The 18,070-nt window shown below is 42.2% G+C and overlaps 1 protein-coding gene across 1 annotated transcript; it reads left to right on the forward strand.

The window, feature by feature from the left end:
* Positions 1-7,746: 7,746 nt before the first annotated feature.
* On the forward strand, positions 7,747-17,550 carry LOC115081133 (extracellular calcium-sensing receptor-like). Its single transcript, XM_029585641.1, has 5 exons — positions 7,747-8,004; positions 8,349-9,188; positions 12,720-12,947; positions 15,881-16,004; positions 16,628-17,550. The coding sequence occupies exons 1-5, from the start codon at positions 7,747-7,749 to the stop codon at positions 17,548-17,550; spliced, it is 2,373 nt and encodes a 790-aa protein (XP_029441501.1).
* The last annotated feature ends 520 nt before the right edge of the window (positions 17,551-18,070 follow it).

Consider the following 18,070-nt stretch of genomic DNA (forward strand, 5'->3'; position numbering starts at 1 on the left):
GTACTGCCTCACAATCTACTTATGTTTTAAGGAATTTGATTATTTTTGTGTCATTTGATCTCCTTACGCAGGTGTGAATTTTAAATGATGCACGCATTAAAAATAGCATGTGCATACATAATATAGTACATGCACCAGTACACGCTATTTTAAAAACCGGTACATATGTGTGTAAAATGGGGACTGTGTGTACATTGGTGCATGTAAAAAGGGGTGGGCTAGGGAACATCCCATGCAGGAGCAAGCACGTATGCACGTAAGAACATAAGAACATGCCATACTGGGTCAGACCGAGGGTCCATCAAGCCCAGCATCCTGTTTCAGTGGCCAATCCAAGCCATAAGAACCTGGCAAGTACCCAAAAACTAAGTCTATTCCATGTTACCGTTGCTCGTAATAGCGGTGGCTATTATCTAAGTCAACTTAATTAATAGCAGGTAATGGACTTCTCCTCCAAGAACTTATCCAATCCTTTTTTAAACGCAGCTATACTAACTGCTATACTAACTGCTATACTAACTGCACTAACCACATCCTGTGGCAACAAATTCCAGAGTTTAATTGTGCGTTGAGTAAAAAAGAACTTTCTCCGATTAGTTTTAAATGTGCCCCATGCTAACTTCATGGAGTTTCCCTTTTGAAAGTTTAGCACGAGAGCCGTGGATTTGTTTACTGTCCCCCTTCCAGTCATTAAATCAAATTTGATCATATTTTATTTATTTATTTATTTAAAGTTTTTTCTATACCGACTTTCCAATAACAGAATTATTGATCAATTCGGTTTACATTTTGAACAATAACAGTGACAAGCAAATGTCTTACAGAGAACAGGAAGAATAACTTGGAAATGAATATATGGGGTTAAACAAAGAAATACAATATACATAGCCTAATATAGGCAGAGGCAGATATTATGATCACTATTGCCAAGCGGCCCCACCACCGTTACCTCTCTCACCAAATCCTATTCTCCACTGAGAATTAGATCTAAAATTGCTCCCTCTCTCATCGGTTCCTGAACCAATTGCTCCATAAAGCTATCATTTATTCCATCCAGGAACTTTATCTCTCTAGCATGTCCCGATGATACATTTACCCAGTCAATATCGGGGTAATTGAAGTCTCCCATTATTACCGCACTACCAATTTGGTTAGCTTCCCTAATTTCTCTTAGCATTTCACTGTCAGTCTCACCATCTTGACCAGGTGGATGGTAGTATACTCCTATCACTATAGTCTTCCCCGACAAACAAGGGATTTCTACCCATAAAGATTCAATTGTGCATTTAGTCTCGTGCAGGATGTTTAACCTGTTGGACTCTATGCCATCCCGGACATAAAGCACCACACCGACTCCCGGGTGCTCCTCTCTGTCATTGTGATATAATTTGTACCCCTGTATAGCACTGTCCCATTGGTTGTCCTCCTTCCACCATGTCTCTGAGATGCCAATTAAGTCTATGTCATCATTCACTGCTGTACATTCTAATTCTCCCATCTTACTTCTTAGACTTCTAGCATTAGCATACAAACATTTCAAAGTTTGCTTTTTGTTTGTATTATCATTCTGCTTTTTAATTGATAGGGTTAAGTTAGAATTTTTTAGCTCAGGTGAGTTTTTAGTTACAGGCACTTGGACTGCTTTTCTAATTATTGGAACCTCACTGTCGGGATGCCCTAATTCTAATGCATCATTAGTATCCTTTAAAGATACCTCTCTCCGAACCATGCGCTGCTGAGCGACTGTCGGCTTTCCCCTTTGTTCTATGTTAAAAGCTGCTCTATCTCCTTTTTAAAGGTTATCGCCAGCAGTCTGGTTCCACCCTGGTTAAGGTGGAGCCCATCCCTTCAGAAGAGACTCCCCCTTCCCCAAAAGGTTCCCCAGTTCCTAACAAAACTGAATCCCTCTTCCTTGCACCATCGTCTCATTCACGCATTGAGACTCCGGAGCTCTGCCTGCCTCTGGTGACCTACGCGTGGAACAGAGAATGCTACCCTGGAGGTTCTGGATTTAGTTTTCTACCTAAGAGCCTAAATTTGGCTTCTAGAACCTCCCTCCTACATTTTCCTATGTCGTTGGTGCCCACATGTACCACGACATCCGGCTCCTCCCCAGCACTGTCTAAAATCCTATCTAGGTGACGCGTGAGATCCGCCACCTTCGCACCAGGTAGCCATGTTACCAGGCGATCCTCACCCCCACCAGCCACCCAGCTATCTACATTCCTAATAATCGAATCACCAACTATGACGGCCGACCTAACCCTTCCCTCCTGGGAAGTAGGCCTTGGGGAGATATCCTCGGTACGAAAGGACAATGCATCACCTGGAGAGCAGGTCCTTGCTACAGGATCCTTTCCTGCTACACCAGGTTGATGCTTTCCAGTCATGAGACCTTCTTCCTCCAAGGCAGCACCAGGGCTGCTAGTCTGAAGTTGGGACTTGGCTACTATGTCCCTGAAGGTCTCATCTATATACCTCTCTGTCTGCCTCAGCTCCTCCAGGTCTGCCACTCTAGCCTCTAGAGATCGGACTCGTTCTTTGAGAGCCAGGAGCTCTTTGCCTCGCATGCACATGTACAACTTGTCACCGGTGGGTAAAAAATCATACATGTGACACTCAATGCAAAAGACTGGGAAGCCCCTCTCTTGCTGCTGGACTGCTGCCTTCATCTCAGTTTTGATCAGTTCCTAGCTAAGTTTTAGGTTGCTATGAGAGAAGGAATGTGTCTATTTAACGTCTTTTAAATGTATTAGTGAATTTGCTATATGTCTGGTAGTGGCCTACAGGGGTCTGATCAAACTCTCAATAAAGTTTTTGTTGATGTTTTTTTTTTTTTGTGTGTGAAAGTGGCACCTGCCTATAAATTAAAGGATGAGCTAGGAGTGGGTGGGTGAGGGGTGGGAGTGTTGGGAAATCCAAACAGTCTAACTTCACTTAGTCAGCCAGAGTGACTCACTGCTCTCTTGATTAACAAATGTTGGTACCTATTCAAACCAAATCACACTACCTCAACACCTTTCCAAGGTGAGTAACTGAACTGAACTTTTCAACTTTGTACTTAGGTATACACTGCTCCCAACTTATTTCTAGCTTCTGGCTACTTTTTTTTTTTTTTTAATACAAACACTCAGTTCTACTTACTAGCTGCCTTACAGACTTTTAAAAATAAACACACTACCTACTGCTTACTAGCTGCCTTATTGACTGACTATTTAAAAATACACAGTCTAACTTGTTTATTCACTGCCTTACTGACTATTAAAAGCACAAACACACAAACACACTAAATAATATTCCCAAATAGTTAACTTTGCCCCAATACTTTTAAAAAAGACAATGTACCAAGCAAAAACTTACTGATTCCTTTCAGACACCAGCAAGGTGATCCTCTCCTCTCAGTGCTCCCACGTACGTTGCTGTTTAAAATGTGCCAAAGTGACATGCATCTGTCTTTTACTTGTGTATTTTTACTTTTGATCAATAGCTGGTGTAAGTGATCGTAAAGATCTTAATAGTGCAAAAATGACTGCGTGAGGTTTCTGGGTGACATGGAGGGTCATTGGGCTGAAGATCCAGGACAGACTACATGAACTGCAGATAGACTGGGCAAACTGGTGGACTAATTGTTAAAATTCATAATTTCCCTATCACGGGCTTATTACAAAATTACATGATTTATGCATGTAAAGTCATCAATTGCTAAGCAAAAATGTGAATTAAATCTTTTGTAAATGATTAAAATTAGGAGCGCAAATATGTGCGTATAGCAGTTTTGCACTTCTTATCTTGATCCATTTAGAATTGTCTGGGTAAGTGGCAGCTTTGCCTCTGCTTAGCAGGATAAGTCTAAAAATGTGCTACTGATCTGACTATGTTTAACATTACATGATATGTATCTTTTATATACATGAATATGCTGTTGGGTTGAACTACACAATGTTATATCATGAATTATTACTTGCATGTACAGTATATTATACATGTGCGGCAATGCGCGTTTCCATATACTTTCTTCTTTGGGTTCCTGCTCATTTACTTTAAAGTTAGCCTCACTTTGCTCCCTTTTCCAGATCATTAATGAAGTTAAACAATGCTGGTTGCAGTACAGATCCCTGAGGCGCTCCACTGTTTACCTCGTATTATTGGGAGCACTGACCATTTAGTCCTGCTGTTTGTTTCCTATCTTGTAACCCATTACCTATCCACAGCACCACCTCTCCTCCCGTTCCTTGACTTCACTTTCCTGAGGACTCCCTTGTAAGAGACTTTATCAAACACCTCCAGAAAATCCAGTCCTAGTATTGTCTGACAGAGAACATAACTGTTCCCTTATTGATTGTTCTACATCACTCATGATTTTGTAAGCTTCTGTCATATCCCCTCTCAGAGGTCCCTGCTTCAAGCTGAAGAGCGCTGGCCTGCCAAGCTTTTCCTTGTAAGGGAGCCGTTCCATCCCCCTTAGCATTTTGTTGTCCTTCTCTGCACTTGTTCTAGCACTGCTACATCTCTCTTCAGATGAGGTGACCAGAAGTGCACACAATACTCCAGGTGCAGTCACCCAATGGACTGACATGGAGGCATTATTTTAACCTCTGATTTGTTCTCTATTCTTTTCTGTATTATTTGCACTCCATTTGCTTTTTTTGTATTTCATGAAAGCTTGGGATAAGCCCAGAGGATCCCTCAATGTAAAGAAGCAAAGAGAAAGCCAAAGATCACCTGGGGTCCCTGGCACTACATCAGGCAGTAGGAATGTGTGGGTCTTGCGGTCCTTATCTACCATCATATTCTGTTTCTCAAAGATCACCTGGGGTCGGTGGCACTGCATCAGGCAGTAGGAATGTGTGGGTCTTGCGGTCCTTATCTACCATCATATTCTGTTTCTCAAAGATCACCTGGGGTCCGTGGCACTGCATCAGGCAGTAGGAATGTGTGGGTCTTGCGGTCCTTATCTACCATCATATTCTGTTTCTCAAAGATCACCTGGGGTCCGTGGCACTGCAACAGGCAGTAAGAATGTGTGGGTCTTACGGTCCTTATCTACCATCATATTCTGTTTTTCAAAGACTTTAGCACCCTCTACATGGATAAAAATGGAGTTAACTCTCATAAATCTGCATAACTGGGTAATTGGTATTTTAGCCTCCAGAAATTAAGCTCTCAGCTGCATAACTCATGTACATTTGACCACATAGGAAAAAGGCACTCCGGGATGTGTTTTGAAGGCATGTTCTGAAGTTATGGGCCTGGTTTAAAAAATCATTTATTCACTTAAAATTGGGTTTTGCATGTGTAAATGCTCTTTACCCATTTAAGGTGGCTTTTGAAAATTGCTATAATATATGCCATTGAATTATCTATAGGATATTCATGGGTAAATTATATTTATTTATTTATTTATTTAGAGCTTTTCTATACCGGCATTCATGATACAATCACATCATGCTGGTTTACAAATAACAGGGGGAGTAACGTGTAAATGGCTTTTTAAAACTGCTATGATGGTATATTTCATTTACACATGTAAGTCCTTTCAAAATTACTACCTATGTGCATGCACTGAATTATCTAACTGTTTGAAGGGTACGTGCATATTGTGATGCTGTCCGAATCCAATTTTCCCTAACCCCTGCCGTGGAAGCATTGAGCAATGATGGAGCCACATCAAAAATATCAGGCTTAATGATTAAGGGTAGTAAAAGCCGCATCAGCAAGTTACCCCCATGTATATTTATTCCCCAAACCGTAAAAGTCGAGGCCCTCATTGGTTGCTGTCTGAATCCAATTCCCCTTTTCCCTCTGCAATTGAAGCAGAGAGCAATGAAGAAGTTGCATTAAGCCTTGATACTGTTATTTGTTAAGGGTAGCAACTTCCACACTAGCAAGTTACCCCCAGTTACCCCCATGCACTCTTTTCTTTAATTCCATCCTGTAGCCGTTAGGGATCAACAGTGTTTATCCCATGCCCCTTTGAATTCCTTCAATGTTTTCGTCTTCACCACCTCCTCTGGAAGGGCATTCCAGGTATTCACCACCCTCTCCATGAAGAAATACCTCTTGACATTGGTTCTGAGTCTTCCTCCCTGGAGTTTCATTTCATGACCTCTAGTTCTATTGATTTCTTTTCAATGGAAAATGTTTGACGATTGTGTGTCATTAAAAAAAAGGTATCCAAAGGTCTGTATCATATCTTCCCTGCACCTCCTCTCTTCCAGGGTATATATACTCATATCCTTCAGCCACTCCTCATAAGTCTTCCAATGCTCTCTCCTCATCAGTTTGGTCACTCTTCTTTGAACCGCCTCTATCCTGCTTTTATTCTTTTTGAGAAACGGGCACCAGTACTGAACACAGTATTCCAGGTGAGTCCTCACCAAGGACCTGTGCAAGGGCATTACCACCTCTTTTCTCTTACTGGTTCCTTTCATCATTACACGCTGTCTCCTGTCAGTCAACGAGTTTGCAATCCACACCAATACATTGGCACTCACTCCCAAGCTTCTCATTTTGTTCATGAGTCTCCTATGTGGGACTGTATTAAAAGCTTTAATAAAATCTAAGTAAATCACATCTAGCATTCTTTCCTGATCCAATTCTCTATTCACCCAATCAAAAACATCAATCAGATTTGTCTGACAGGACCTTCCCCTGATGAATCCATGCTGCCTCAGGTTGAGAAACCCACTGGATTGTACATAGTTCACTATCATTTCCTTCAGCAGAGTCTCCATTAATGTTCCCACCACCGAAGTGAGGCTAACATGCCTGTAGATTCTAGCCTCTTCTCTGCTCCCACTCTTGTGAAGCAGGACCACCACCGCACTTCTCCAATCTTGCGGCTCCACTCCCGTTACCAGGGATCTATTGAACAGGTCCTTCAGCGGACCTACCAGCACATCTGAGCTCCCTCAGTATCCTGGGATGTAGCACATCTGGTCCCATGCCCTTATACACTTTCAGCTTTCCTAGCTCTTTCCATTCATTCTCTTCTGTAAATGAAGTATCATCTACTCCACCCACTCCCATGGTCTTGTCAACTAGCGACGGTCTTTCCTCCGGGGTTTTCTTTAGTGAACAGAGTGAACACCAAACTGAAGTATATGTTTAATATTGTGGCCATTTCTTCATTTCTCGCCATACATTGATCTTTTTCACCTTTGTTTCACTATACCACTTCAATTCTTTGTCTTTTGATGTATCTGAAAAATGTTTTGTCACCTCTCTTAATCTCTTTGGCAATCCTTTCTTCCGCCTGACGTTTTGCTTTTCTGATTACTTTCTTCCTCTACCTCAGTTTCACCAGTTATTCTTCCTTGTGTTCTTCTTTTTGGGATTCTTTATATTTCTTGAACGCTGCTTTTTTTTTGCCTTTATTTTATCAGCCACGTCCTTTGAGAACCAGATCAGTTTCTTATTTCTTTTACTTTTGTTTACTTTTCTAACATATACATTTGTTGCCTTTGTAATTGCTCTTTTTAGTTTGGCCCATTGTTGTTGCACGTCTCTAATTATCTCCCGGTCTTCTAGTTCTATCTCTAGATCCCCATTTCGACAAAGTCCCTATGTGTAATGGATTTTTACATGCGTAATGGATTTATGCATGTAAAAATGTAATGAAAATACCTACTTCTACCTGTGTAACTCTTTTGAAAATTCACTTCTTAGAGTAAATTTGCTTATCTTCTATGTATATTTTGTTATTATTTTAGACTACAATTCCTTATTTACCAACATGTGAATGTCATGGCATTTGCCTTAGAAGAAATTAACAAAAACAACTACCTACTGCCCAACATTAGCTTGGGATTCTGGATATATGACTCCTGCAGTGCCCAGTCCAGGTCTCTGCAAGGTACAATGTGGCAACTCACTGGAAACAAAGACCCCATTCCAAATTATACCTGCAGAGGAACAGCTCCATTAGTAGCAGTGATTGGAGATACCCTATCTCGGATGTCCATAATCATAGCTCAGCTACTTGGAGTCTACAAACAGACACAGGTATGAATCAGTTATAACAAACTCTGGACTATCCTATTGCTCTGGCTAGTTGTAAAGATAATATCAATGCATTGCTTGGTATCCTTCAAAAGCCAAACTGAAGTTGTGATTGTAAGGGAAGCTATCATGGTTGCTATTACTTAATGTCAAGAAAGAGGATGGATGTGTAGAGGTGAAGAAGTTGATCACCTTTGATCTAAAGGACATGGCTAGGGCAGAAAAAAGTTTAGTATGTCTTGAAAAACCCTGTAAGAAAATGAAAAAAATAATTTATGTTATCACTCTTATAAATGTTGATCAAGGGTAAGAAAAACTAAATAATGCTGTTGGTGAAATTCTTCTAGATCAGCTATGCGTCAACTGTAGCCACTCTTAGTGATAAAAGTCGATTTCCCTCTTTCCTCCGCACAACTCCAAGTGATGAGTTACAGTCTTTGGGCATCGCCCGGTTGATCACTTTCTTTGGTTGGACTTGGGTTGGAATCCTCGCAGAGGACAATGAATATGGACAGATTGGGAGTCAGATGCTAAAAGAAGAGCTGGTCAAGGCTGGGGTGTGCGTAGCCTTCTTTGAAATCATCCCCCTGTTTTACTCACAAGAGAAGACAAGGCGCATTGTGGAGGTGGTGAAGAAGATGACAGCCAGGGTCATTGTGGCCTTTTCCACTGGTAACAATTTCTATCCGGTGATGCTGGCAATTGCAAAGAGTGACATAGCTGGGAAAGTCTGGATTGCTACGGATGGCTGGGCTTTCAATGAAAAATTTTATGAAAAGGATTTCTTAAAAACTCTGAAAGGAACCATTGCAGTCTTTGTTTCTACAGGAAACATTCCATGGTTCAAAGAGTACCTCTATAACCTTCATCCTTTCAGAACTACAGAAGACATCTTTGTTGCACAATTTTGGGAAGACGTCTTTGGCTGCAGGTGGGCTGACCTCAACATGGACCAGGCCACTCTTCAAGAGCTAAGCAGAAAAGGGAAACTCTGCACAGGGAAAGAAGATTTGAAGACCATTAATAACAATTTCTTTGATACGTCAAATCTAAGGTCCGTGTATAACGCTTATAATGCCGTGTACACGGTGGCTCATGCCCTGCATGCCATGTATGCCTGTGAACCTGGAAAAGGACCTTTCTTCAATGGGACATGTGGGGATTTTAAACACTTTGAGCCTTGGCAGGTATGGGTTAATGTTTGAGATATTTGACTTTCAGTATTAGGGGTGGGAAGAAGATACATTTTTGTTTTGTTTTTCATTTTTTTTTTGAGGTCTACTTTACCATGCATTTTGTTTCCTCAAATGTTTATTTCATTTATTTTGTTAAAAAATTAAATAAACATTTAAAAAATGAAAAACCATCAAAAACAAAAAAAAAAGGAAAAGGGGCTTTCTGAGGCCTCCCAAGACCCCCTCTCATCCCTTCCACATGAAAAAATATCAAGACCAGGATAGTCACCTGCCCCCAGTTACCCGGTCTGGGGGGTATCCGACACTGAGGCCTAGGCCCATACCGAAGCCTTTGCCTTGCATAGGGCATAGGCTAAGGTAACCTATCATGGCCTACACTTATGCAAAGCCGAGCCTTCAGTGTTAGGATGGTCTGTGACCTTGGCCTATGCCCTACGCAAGGCCCAGGCTTTAAGTCCTGGACCCAATGCCTTGGCCTCGGCTAGGACCATGGCACAATGCCAGGACCCAGCTGAGATGATGGGTCCCAATACCTAGGCCTCAGCCTAGGCCAGGGCCTGGACCTGATGCTATAACCAAGTCCGGAGACCAGGCACTGACGATTTGCCCTCGTCTGGACCCAGGCCAGAGACTGGGACCTAATGCCTGTTCCTCTGCCTGGGATCAGGCCCGACAGTGGAACCCAGTCCGGAGAATATGTCTCAACACCTGGGCCTTGGCTCAGGGTCAGGTAGAGGCTGGGCATGGAACCCAGGCCTCGGAGTTCTTCTCTTCTGTCTTCTTTATTTGGCTCTTGAAGCCAACTGATGACATCCTCTGAGGTTATACCAGAATGAATTAACTCCAGTACATTCACTTCAGTGGACAGCACCATTTTGATGTACAGCAATACCGTATGATGCCGTTCATAAAAATGACACTGTCCGCTGATGGAATTAGTTGGATTTAACTCCGGTGCGACCCCAGAGGATGACGTCAGTTGGCTTCAAGAGCTGAAGAAAGAAAAGGAGGGCTCCAATGCCTGGGCCTCCACCTGACGCTGAGGCACAAGTATAGGGCCTGGGTCCAGACTGAGGCCCTGGCATCAGTACATGATCTCCAGTCCAGGACACGGCATCAGGTCTGGGCCAAGGACCCCGCCTAGTTCGAGGTCCAGCTGTCGTGACCTGGCCTGCGATTCAGGTCCTGCCTCCAGGTCTGAGCCTGGGCCTAGACCGTGACACTGGATCTCCGGAGCAGATAAGCTTTTTACATTTTTTGGGGTCTAATTCAACGCCCCTATGTTAGGTCTGGGCTTCAGCCAAGACCCCGTTGTCACACTTGGGTCTAGAAAAAACAAAAGAGCTAAGCACGCCCAGAAAAACAATCAAACAAAAAAAAGGGGGAGCTATTTTAACGCTCACGCGAAAGAATATTGCTTATTTATATTTTTAATTTTTAATTTTTAATTTTTTAATTTGGTTAATTTTTATTGTTGTTTTTAGTGTTAATTGAAGACGAAAAAACGTACTTTCTTTAGCAATTCAAATCTGAGGTAGAAAGAAACTGCATCAGCAAGCCTGACGGCGTCCCTTTAAATTAAAAGAGCGCCCGGTCTTCTCAATCATCTACAGTTACTTTCAGATGTTACATCACTCTGACTATACCTCCATGAATTCAATTTGCCGCCAAGTTATATGAAATTCAAAACCAAAAAGACTTTTGTATAAGTTGTTCAAAATACACCATCAGGTTGTCCAACTTTCAGGTTGTCCAACTTTCAATGAAAAATGCGGGAATATCAGGTAAGTCAGAGTCGAAGTGTATTAACACGGCTCGCTGTGCTTTGACGGATGCAGTAACTTCTTCAAAAACGGACGGCTTGAGCCGTGTTTGAAGTATTTCTACCCGTCCGTTTTTGAAGGAAGTTACTGCATCCGTCAAAGCACAGCGAGCCATGTTAATACACTTCGACTCTGACTTATCTGATATTCCCGCATTTTTCATTGAAAGTTGGACAACCTGAAAGTTGGACAACCTGATGGTGTATTTTGAACAACTTATACAAAAGTCTTTTTGGTTTTGAATTTCATATAACTTGGCGGCAAATTGAATTCATGGAGGTATAGTCAGAGTGATGTAACATCTGAAAGTAACTGTAGATGATTGAGAAGACCGGGCGCTCTTTTAATTTAAAGGGACGCCGTCAGGCTTGCTGATGCAGTTCCTTTCTACCTCAGATGTGAATCGCTATTGAAAGTACGTTTTTTTGTCTTCAATTAACACTAAAATCAACAATAAAAATTAACCAAATTAAAAAATAAAAAATATAAATAAGCAATATTCTTTCGCGTGAGCGTTAAAATAGCTCCCCCTTTTTTTCGTTTACACTTGGGTCTAGACCATGTGGTTCATGTGTCTGGCCACAACCTATGCATAGGTAGGCCATGGCTTTGGGCCTAGGCTTAGGCCAAGGCCCCAGCATCACACTCTGCCCTAGTACAAGGTCCTTGCTTTTGGCCTCGGCCTATTCCCTAGACAAGGCCTCGGCTTCGGGCCTGAGCCTAAGCCCAACTAGATTTCATCAGCTTTTCTATCATTTTGGTTTGATAACAAAATAAAACAAAATAGGAAATTTCATCTAAACCCTTCCCATCGACTTTCATTTTTTTGTTTTATTACTTACTGCTCCCGATGCACACTTCCCCAGGACAGCGGTTAATGGCAGTTGTCCTGGCCAGTCTCAGTCTTGCCCCACCCATCACCATCCACGCCACGCCCCCCAGCCCGCCCCTTTTTTAGGGCCCAGCATTTGTGTGCATATTGGGACCTATGCACATGGCTGAGCTCTTTTGAAAATACGCACGGAGCATTCAGGGCCTGGCCCCAGATGTTTCGATTTTTACTCGTGCGGCCGTTTGAAAATTCAGCCTATTGTTTCTAAAGGTAGGCTTCCTGGTAGGTCCTATATCTGCTAAAGAAGTCCAGGTTTTACTACAATATATGTGAAGACTGATTGTGATTTCTATTAGAAAAACACAGATTTCAGGGGCCCATGCATAGAATGAGAGTAAAACCAGGACTGGACCATTTTGACCAGCAGTAACTGACCGATTGAAAACCTTATCTGCAGTACATAGGGTATGTTTATGGCAGAGAACAAATATAGATCTTTAATTTAAAAAATATTTGAGGATTTTTCTCTGTTATGGAACTTAACATATAGTAGAGAACGTAATTCTTTCCTTGGGCATATTTCAATTGTGTATTAAATCTATGAAGGTGCCCAAAACACCAGATCAACCACCTGATTAGCTCAGAATGAAGTGAGATAAACATAGTCAGGAAGCTGAAGTGATATTTCAAGCTGCATTTTAGGTATGTAGACTTCAGTGATTTCCAGGATACTACACATGTTTCTCAGCTAGAAAAGCATTACAAATTCTAGATATGACTGGCAAAGGTGAGACAAAGTTGTACGCCTGTGAAATTAGATTGCCACCGATAAAATCATTGCAGACATATTTTCTTTTAATGGCACAGCTCCTGCATTATGTAAAGAAGGTACATTTCAAGAACACCATGGGCCGGGAGGTTTTCTTTGATCAAAATGGAAACCCGCCAGCTTCTTATGACATTCTTAACTGGCAACTGTCTTCGAGTGGTTACTTTGATTATATAAAGATCGGCCACTATGATTCTGGAGCAGCCAGTGACCAGGACATCAAAATTAACACCAGCGCCATCATGTGGACTGAAGACTATACACAGGTTAGATGACTCTCCACCCACCGTTCCCTCCCTCCCATCTTCATAGAGAACTGATTGATAAGATACTGAGTAATAGTGATGGGATGAACCTTCTTTGACATGACTGAAATTCAATTTTGGACACATTTATATTTGACTTGGATAAACTTGATGAAAGTCATCTTTACTTTGCTTTGAATCCAACTCCAATTGATTTTTTAGTAATTAGAAGCTGTCTGGGATCTTTGTTAGAATCTGCTATGCTGATGGGAGGAGCAAACAGATGGGAGTTAGCGATCTGCTATAATTAGCTCCTGGAGTGGGAGGAGTTTAGCAATCTGATATGCTCCGTAGGCGGAACTAGCAATCTTGTTATGATATAGACTGCTGAGTTGGCAATCTGTACCAGCGGAGTGCTAGAGAGGGTACTCAGCTGGAAAGGAATGTAAATAGGTGAATCCTTGGGCCGATGGCAGATGACAGCGCCCCCAGGAGTGAAACCTGAGAGGGACCACCGGCTAGGCTTGGGTATGGAGATAGACACAGATAGTTCTTTTATTAGACAGGTTAGTAGAACCACCAGAGATGGCAGTAGTGAGCTGATATGCCCGGCAGGGCTGAAGTCCCTCAGATACTGGAACTGCGATCCCAGGGTTGCTGAGCTGTAGAGAAACTATAGATAGTGAGTAGATAGGGTATGCTGTATTCATAGCCAGTAGTAGATGACAATCTCACATAAATTCTTAAAGAGGCTCAGTAGCTGGAAAAAGTTAGGCCTTCGAGGAGCAAGTACCTGATTCCAGGGAAAGCTCTGAGAAAGTGGTGATAACTCACGAATGTCTGTATCTGCGATAGCTTCCAGGCAGTAGAGAATCTTCAGAGTATTCAGGAACATGGGCCCTTGAGGAACGAGTACCGGTTCCTATCTGCAATCTGAAATAGAGAAAAGAGAGCGAGGCCCCCGAGGAGCGGGTACCTCTGGTAAGTCCGAAGAGGCAGAGTAGCTTGGACGAATCCGAGTTTGTGTCTGTGTTCGATTCATAGTCCGGAATGCATGTCTTTGTCCTTGCTAACTCAAATCGTAAGCGTAAGTGAAGACCTTTTATGTTGGAAATGGATGACATCAATACAGGGGGACGCCCCTGAGGTTCGTGCCCTTGCTGGTAAATACCTCGGAGCGTGCGCCCTACATCGTCAGGAACATGGCGGATCCGCAGCGTCGAGCCAGTCTGGGGACGCCGGGGAGAAGCGGCATGGAGACGCCATGGCAGCAAGCCGTCCATCAGACCCGGAGGGAGTCGCCACAGAGGTAGAGAGGATGGAGCGAGGGTGTAGAGCAGCCACGAACGCAACAATCTTTAGCTCAGTAGTAGAGTCAGCACCCCAGAATCCAGGGTTCACCAGTCTGAATCTTGGGGAGACTTCTATGGGAAGAGATAGCAAAAGTCAGTACTAATTTTTATGTATTTATTTAGTTTCCACAACGAAATGAAGCAGCTACCTCTCCAACTAATCACAATCAAATTCCAAGGAGAGAGGAGACCAGATATACTCTATACCTCCATAAATCTTATTCTCATAATTTTTAAACCCACCAAATGACAATATCATAGATCTTATAGCTCTTATCCAAATCTAATCTGCAGCCTCTCGCCACGCAATGGGCCACAAGCTGTAATCAGCCTTCAGTGCTTTTTAATTGTAATCATCTATTGTCATTTGCCACTATTTAGTTTCCACCATTCGTGACACTTCAAAGTGAATTACATTCCAGTACTCTAGTTATTTCATTATCCTAGAGGGCTTGCAAACTAAGGGGATCATTCACTAAACTACAGTATTGTTCATGGAGGGGATAACACTGCTGGAGTCAAAAAGCAGCAGAACTCAGCATTACTGCTAAGTAAATTCCACGGTATTTTTCCAGCAGTAAAATAGCACCAGGAGAAATACTGCTGCATTACTTGTGCCTACAGTTTCACACCATGGCATCTTTGGGGCTGACATGTCTTAAAGGTGCCAACTAACACCCTCTTAGGTGTGGAAAAGACTCTGTCCGTCTCTATAGACCCTCCTGACCTCCCCCACTCTTCCAGTGTGTTGCTTGCTTGTAATATTTTAACTTCCCAATCCCTGTTCTTACCGCTGCTTTCTGTTTCTGTTCCAAGGAAACTGGAATTCATTCACAGAACCAGTTTCCACTAAATCTGCTAGTGGAATATTCAGAGATAAATCGAGCAAGTGCTGCACTTAGCATGAATTACATATAGAACATGACAAGTGCAGAGAATATTTCATAGTCCATATTACTTCCAATGAATTTTTATTACATCACTTCATCAATCTTATTCAAGTGGCAACTCCACTACTATGATAATTCAAGTTAAATCGGGTCCCCCGACACAGACCTGTGTTTCACTGAGGCTGCGTCGGGAGGGACATCAAATTCAGAGCAAATCTGTGCGCTCCCTGTTAACTTTGAAGCAGACGGATTTGCTCTGAATTTCATGTCCCTCCCGACGCAGCCATCCACGAGGTAGGTGCAGGGACCAGGGCACGGCCCGGGACCGTAAGACTAATGACCAATGCATGGGCAAAATGACCTCCTTTCTCCTGCTGATAATACCTCTGCTTATGCAACTCAGCATGCAATTAACTTTCCCTGTCATTTTATAACATTGATTGGTTACCTTTTAGCCAGTGCAGATGATTACTCCTACATCAATCCCCAATTTAAGTTTCAGGTTTTGTACTCAAATGATTTGAAATTTGTGGATTTTTGTGCTTCAAATGCATGATTTTACAATTTTTAACATCCATTTCAGACCATTCTTTCAGTCTTCCTTTTTTTCACCTCTTCCAGTCTGTCCTCTGTTGTCTGAAATAGAGAACTTCTTGATTAATTATTAATTGATAAATTTGCTCTGTCTCTCTCCACATTTCTCTCCATTAAGGCTCCTGCCTCTGCCTGCAGTGAGAGCTGTGGTCCTGGGTTCCGGAAAGCCATTCTGGATGGGCAACCTGCCTGCTGCTTTGACTGCGTCCCCTGCTCTGAAGATGAGTTTAGTAACCAAACCGGTGAGTGCTATGAATTCCACTCAGTAGTGACCACATTTGTAGGGTGGAGGGTTGGTATTAGAGGGTACATTGGTTCTGTCTAGGTCAGTTGATGGACCACAGAATTACAGGCTAATGCATTTTCAAGTCCATGCAGATGTTTATAGACAGACGTTCCAGAATACATACAATCTTAAAAAGCACATTTCTCAGTGAAGAATTACCTTGTACTGTATGCACTTATTTGAAACAAAATGTACATACACAATCCAACATTTTCGGTGGGGTACAACAAAAATACATAATAAACAGAAGATATCTACCAATAGATATCAGTATATGAATAGACTGCTTCACATACCCAACACTGGCCTTAGTCAAACTTAGTTAAAGCACTCCAATGGAAAAAGGAAAATCACAGCCTGTCATGTAATTCCTTAGTTGCTAAGTGGAAATTAATCTATTTTCCTGGCCAAAAGTTTCCATAAACAGGCTAATAGATTTAATTTACCAAAATGATAGGCACAAAAAAGATGGGAAAAGGTAAAGCCTCTCTAAAGGTGAATGATACTCACATTCTAATTTCTATTAATATAATGATTTTTCCTCATCAAAGCCATGAATGGAATTGCTTCTTCCTCCAGATGCCACAGAGTGCAAGAAATGCCCCAATGACCAATGGCCCAACAAGAGACAAGATGGATGCCGTAAGAAGTCCATCGAATTTCTGTCCTATCAAGAACCCTTGGGCATGGTTCTGGCAGTTATCTCCGTGCTTGGTGCATTAATCCCATCCACTATCCTTGTTGTCTTCTTCCAGAGCCGCCACACCCCAGTTGTGAAAGCAAACAACCGTGAACTCAGCTACCTCCTGTTATTAGCCCTTATCCTGTGCTTTGGGTGCTCATTAGTGTTCATAGGCCACCCCACAACACTGACCTGCATGGTGCGTCAGATGGCATTTGGCATTGTGTTCGTCATCTGTATCTCTTGCCTGCTGGCCAAGACCATCATGGTGGTCATAGCCTTCAAGGCCACCAAACCAAACAGCAACCTAAGGTCATGGGTGGGACCACGACTACCCATTGCCCTAGTATTAGCCTGCAGCCTGGTCCAGGTCCTCATCTGTGTGACTTGGCTGTTAGTGACTCCCCCATTTCCCCAAATGAACATGAAATCCCAGATGGGGAAGATAATCATTGAATGCAATGAAGGGTCATTGACTGCATTCTGGTGCATGCTGGGATACATGGGCTTGTTGTCTACCATCAGCTTCATTGTAGCCTTTTTAGCTAGAAGGTTACCCGACAGCTTTAATGAGGCTAAGTTCATCACCTTCAGCATGCTTATATTCATTGCTGTCTGGATCTCTTTCATTCCTGCTTTTCTAAGCACATCAGGGAAATACACAGTGGCTGTGGAAATATTTGCTATTTTGTCCTCCAGTGCTGGCTTGTTGGGTTGTATATTCTTCCCCAAATGTTATATCATCCTAATCAGACCAGACATGAACACCAAGGAATTCCTAATGGGGAAAGCCACAGGAAGCCGCAAGAAAACAAAATAATTGCATTGTAACATATTGATTAATAAATATCATATTTTGCGTGATGTAATCTTGTTTTCTGAAAATATTTTTTCTTGAAGCAGCAGCCTTAATAAATAAAAAAAAAGAACTTGCTTGACAGTTGATCTAAAAAAATCAGCCCCCTCTTAAATTGAACATTAGAACCTGGAAGTAACATTGGTAAGTCATCACATGAGCATCTCAGCCAATTTGGTGTTACCAGAGATTGCAAACAACTACAATTTAAAGACCATGGTGGCATCTCTAAAATGAATAATCAGTTGCTGACTAAAGTTTATTAAAGCTTGATTACATTCTGACATTTACTTCATCCCACATCTAAATTAATAGCCCGTATTTTCGCTCATCCTGTAAGCCAAGGTTTCCCAAACCTTTCATGGTGACCCTATCGCCAGATGGGTTTTCAGGAAATCCACAATAAATATGCATGAGACATAAGAACATAAGGACATGCCATCTGTTTGTGCTAGGTCTCCAATGTATGTACATTTATCACATT

The sequence above is a fragment of the Rhinatrema bivittatum genome, chromosome 19, assembly GCF_901001135.1.
Source record: "Rhinatrema bivittatum chromosome 19, aRhiBiv1.1, whole genome shotgun sequence".
Lineage (NCBI taxonomy): Eukaryota > Metazoa > Chordata > Amphibia > Gymnophiona > Rhinatrematidae > Rhinatrema > Rhinatrema bivittatum.

Excerpts from the sequence above, each read along its gene's own strand:
- LOC115081133 (XM_029585641.1), top strand. The coding sequence starts at position 7,747 with ATGGCATTTGCCTTAGAAGAAATTAACAAAAACAACTACCTACTGCCC. Across the intron at positions 8,005-8,348 it reads GAGTCTACAAACAGACACAG|ATCAGCTATGCGTCAACTGT; the intron begins GTATGAATCAGT and ends AAATTCTTCTAG. Across the intron at positions 9,189-12,719 it reads AACACTTTGAGCCTTGGCAG|CTCCTGCATTATGTAAAGAA; the intron begins GTATGGGTTAAT and ends TTAATGGCACAG.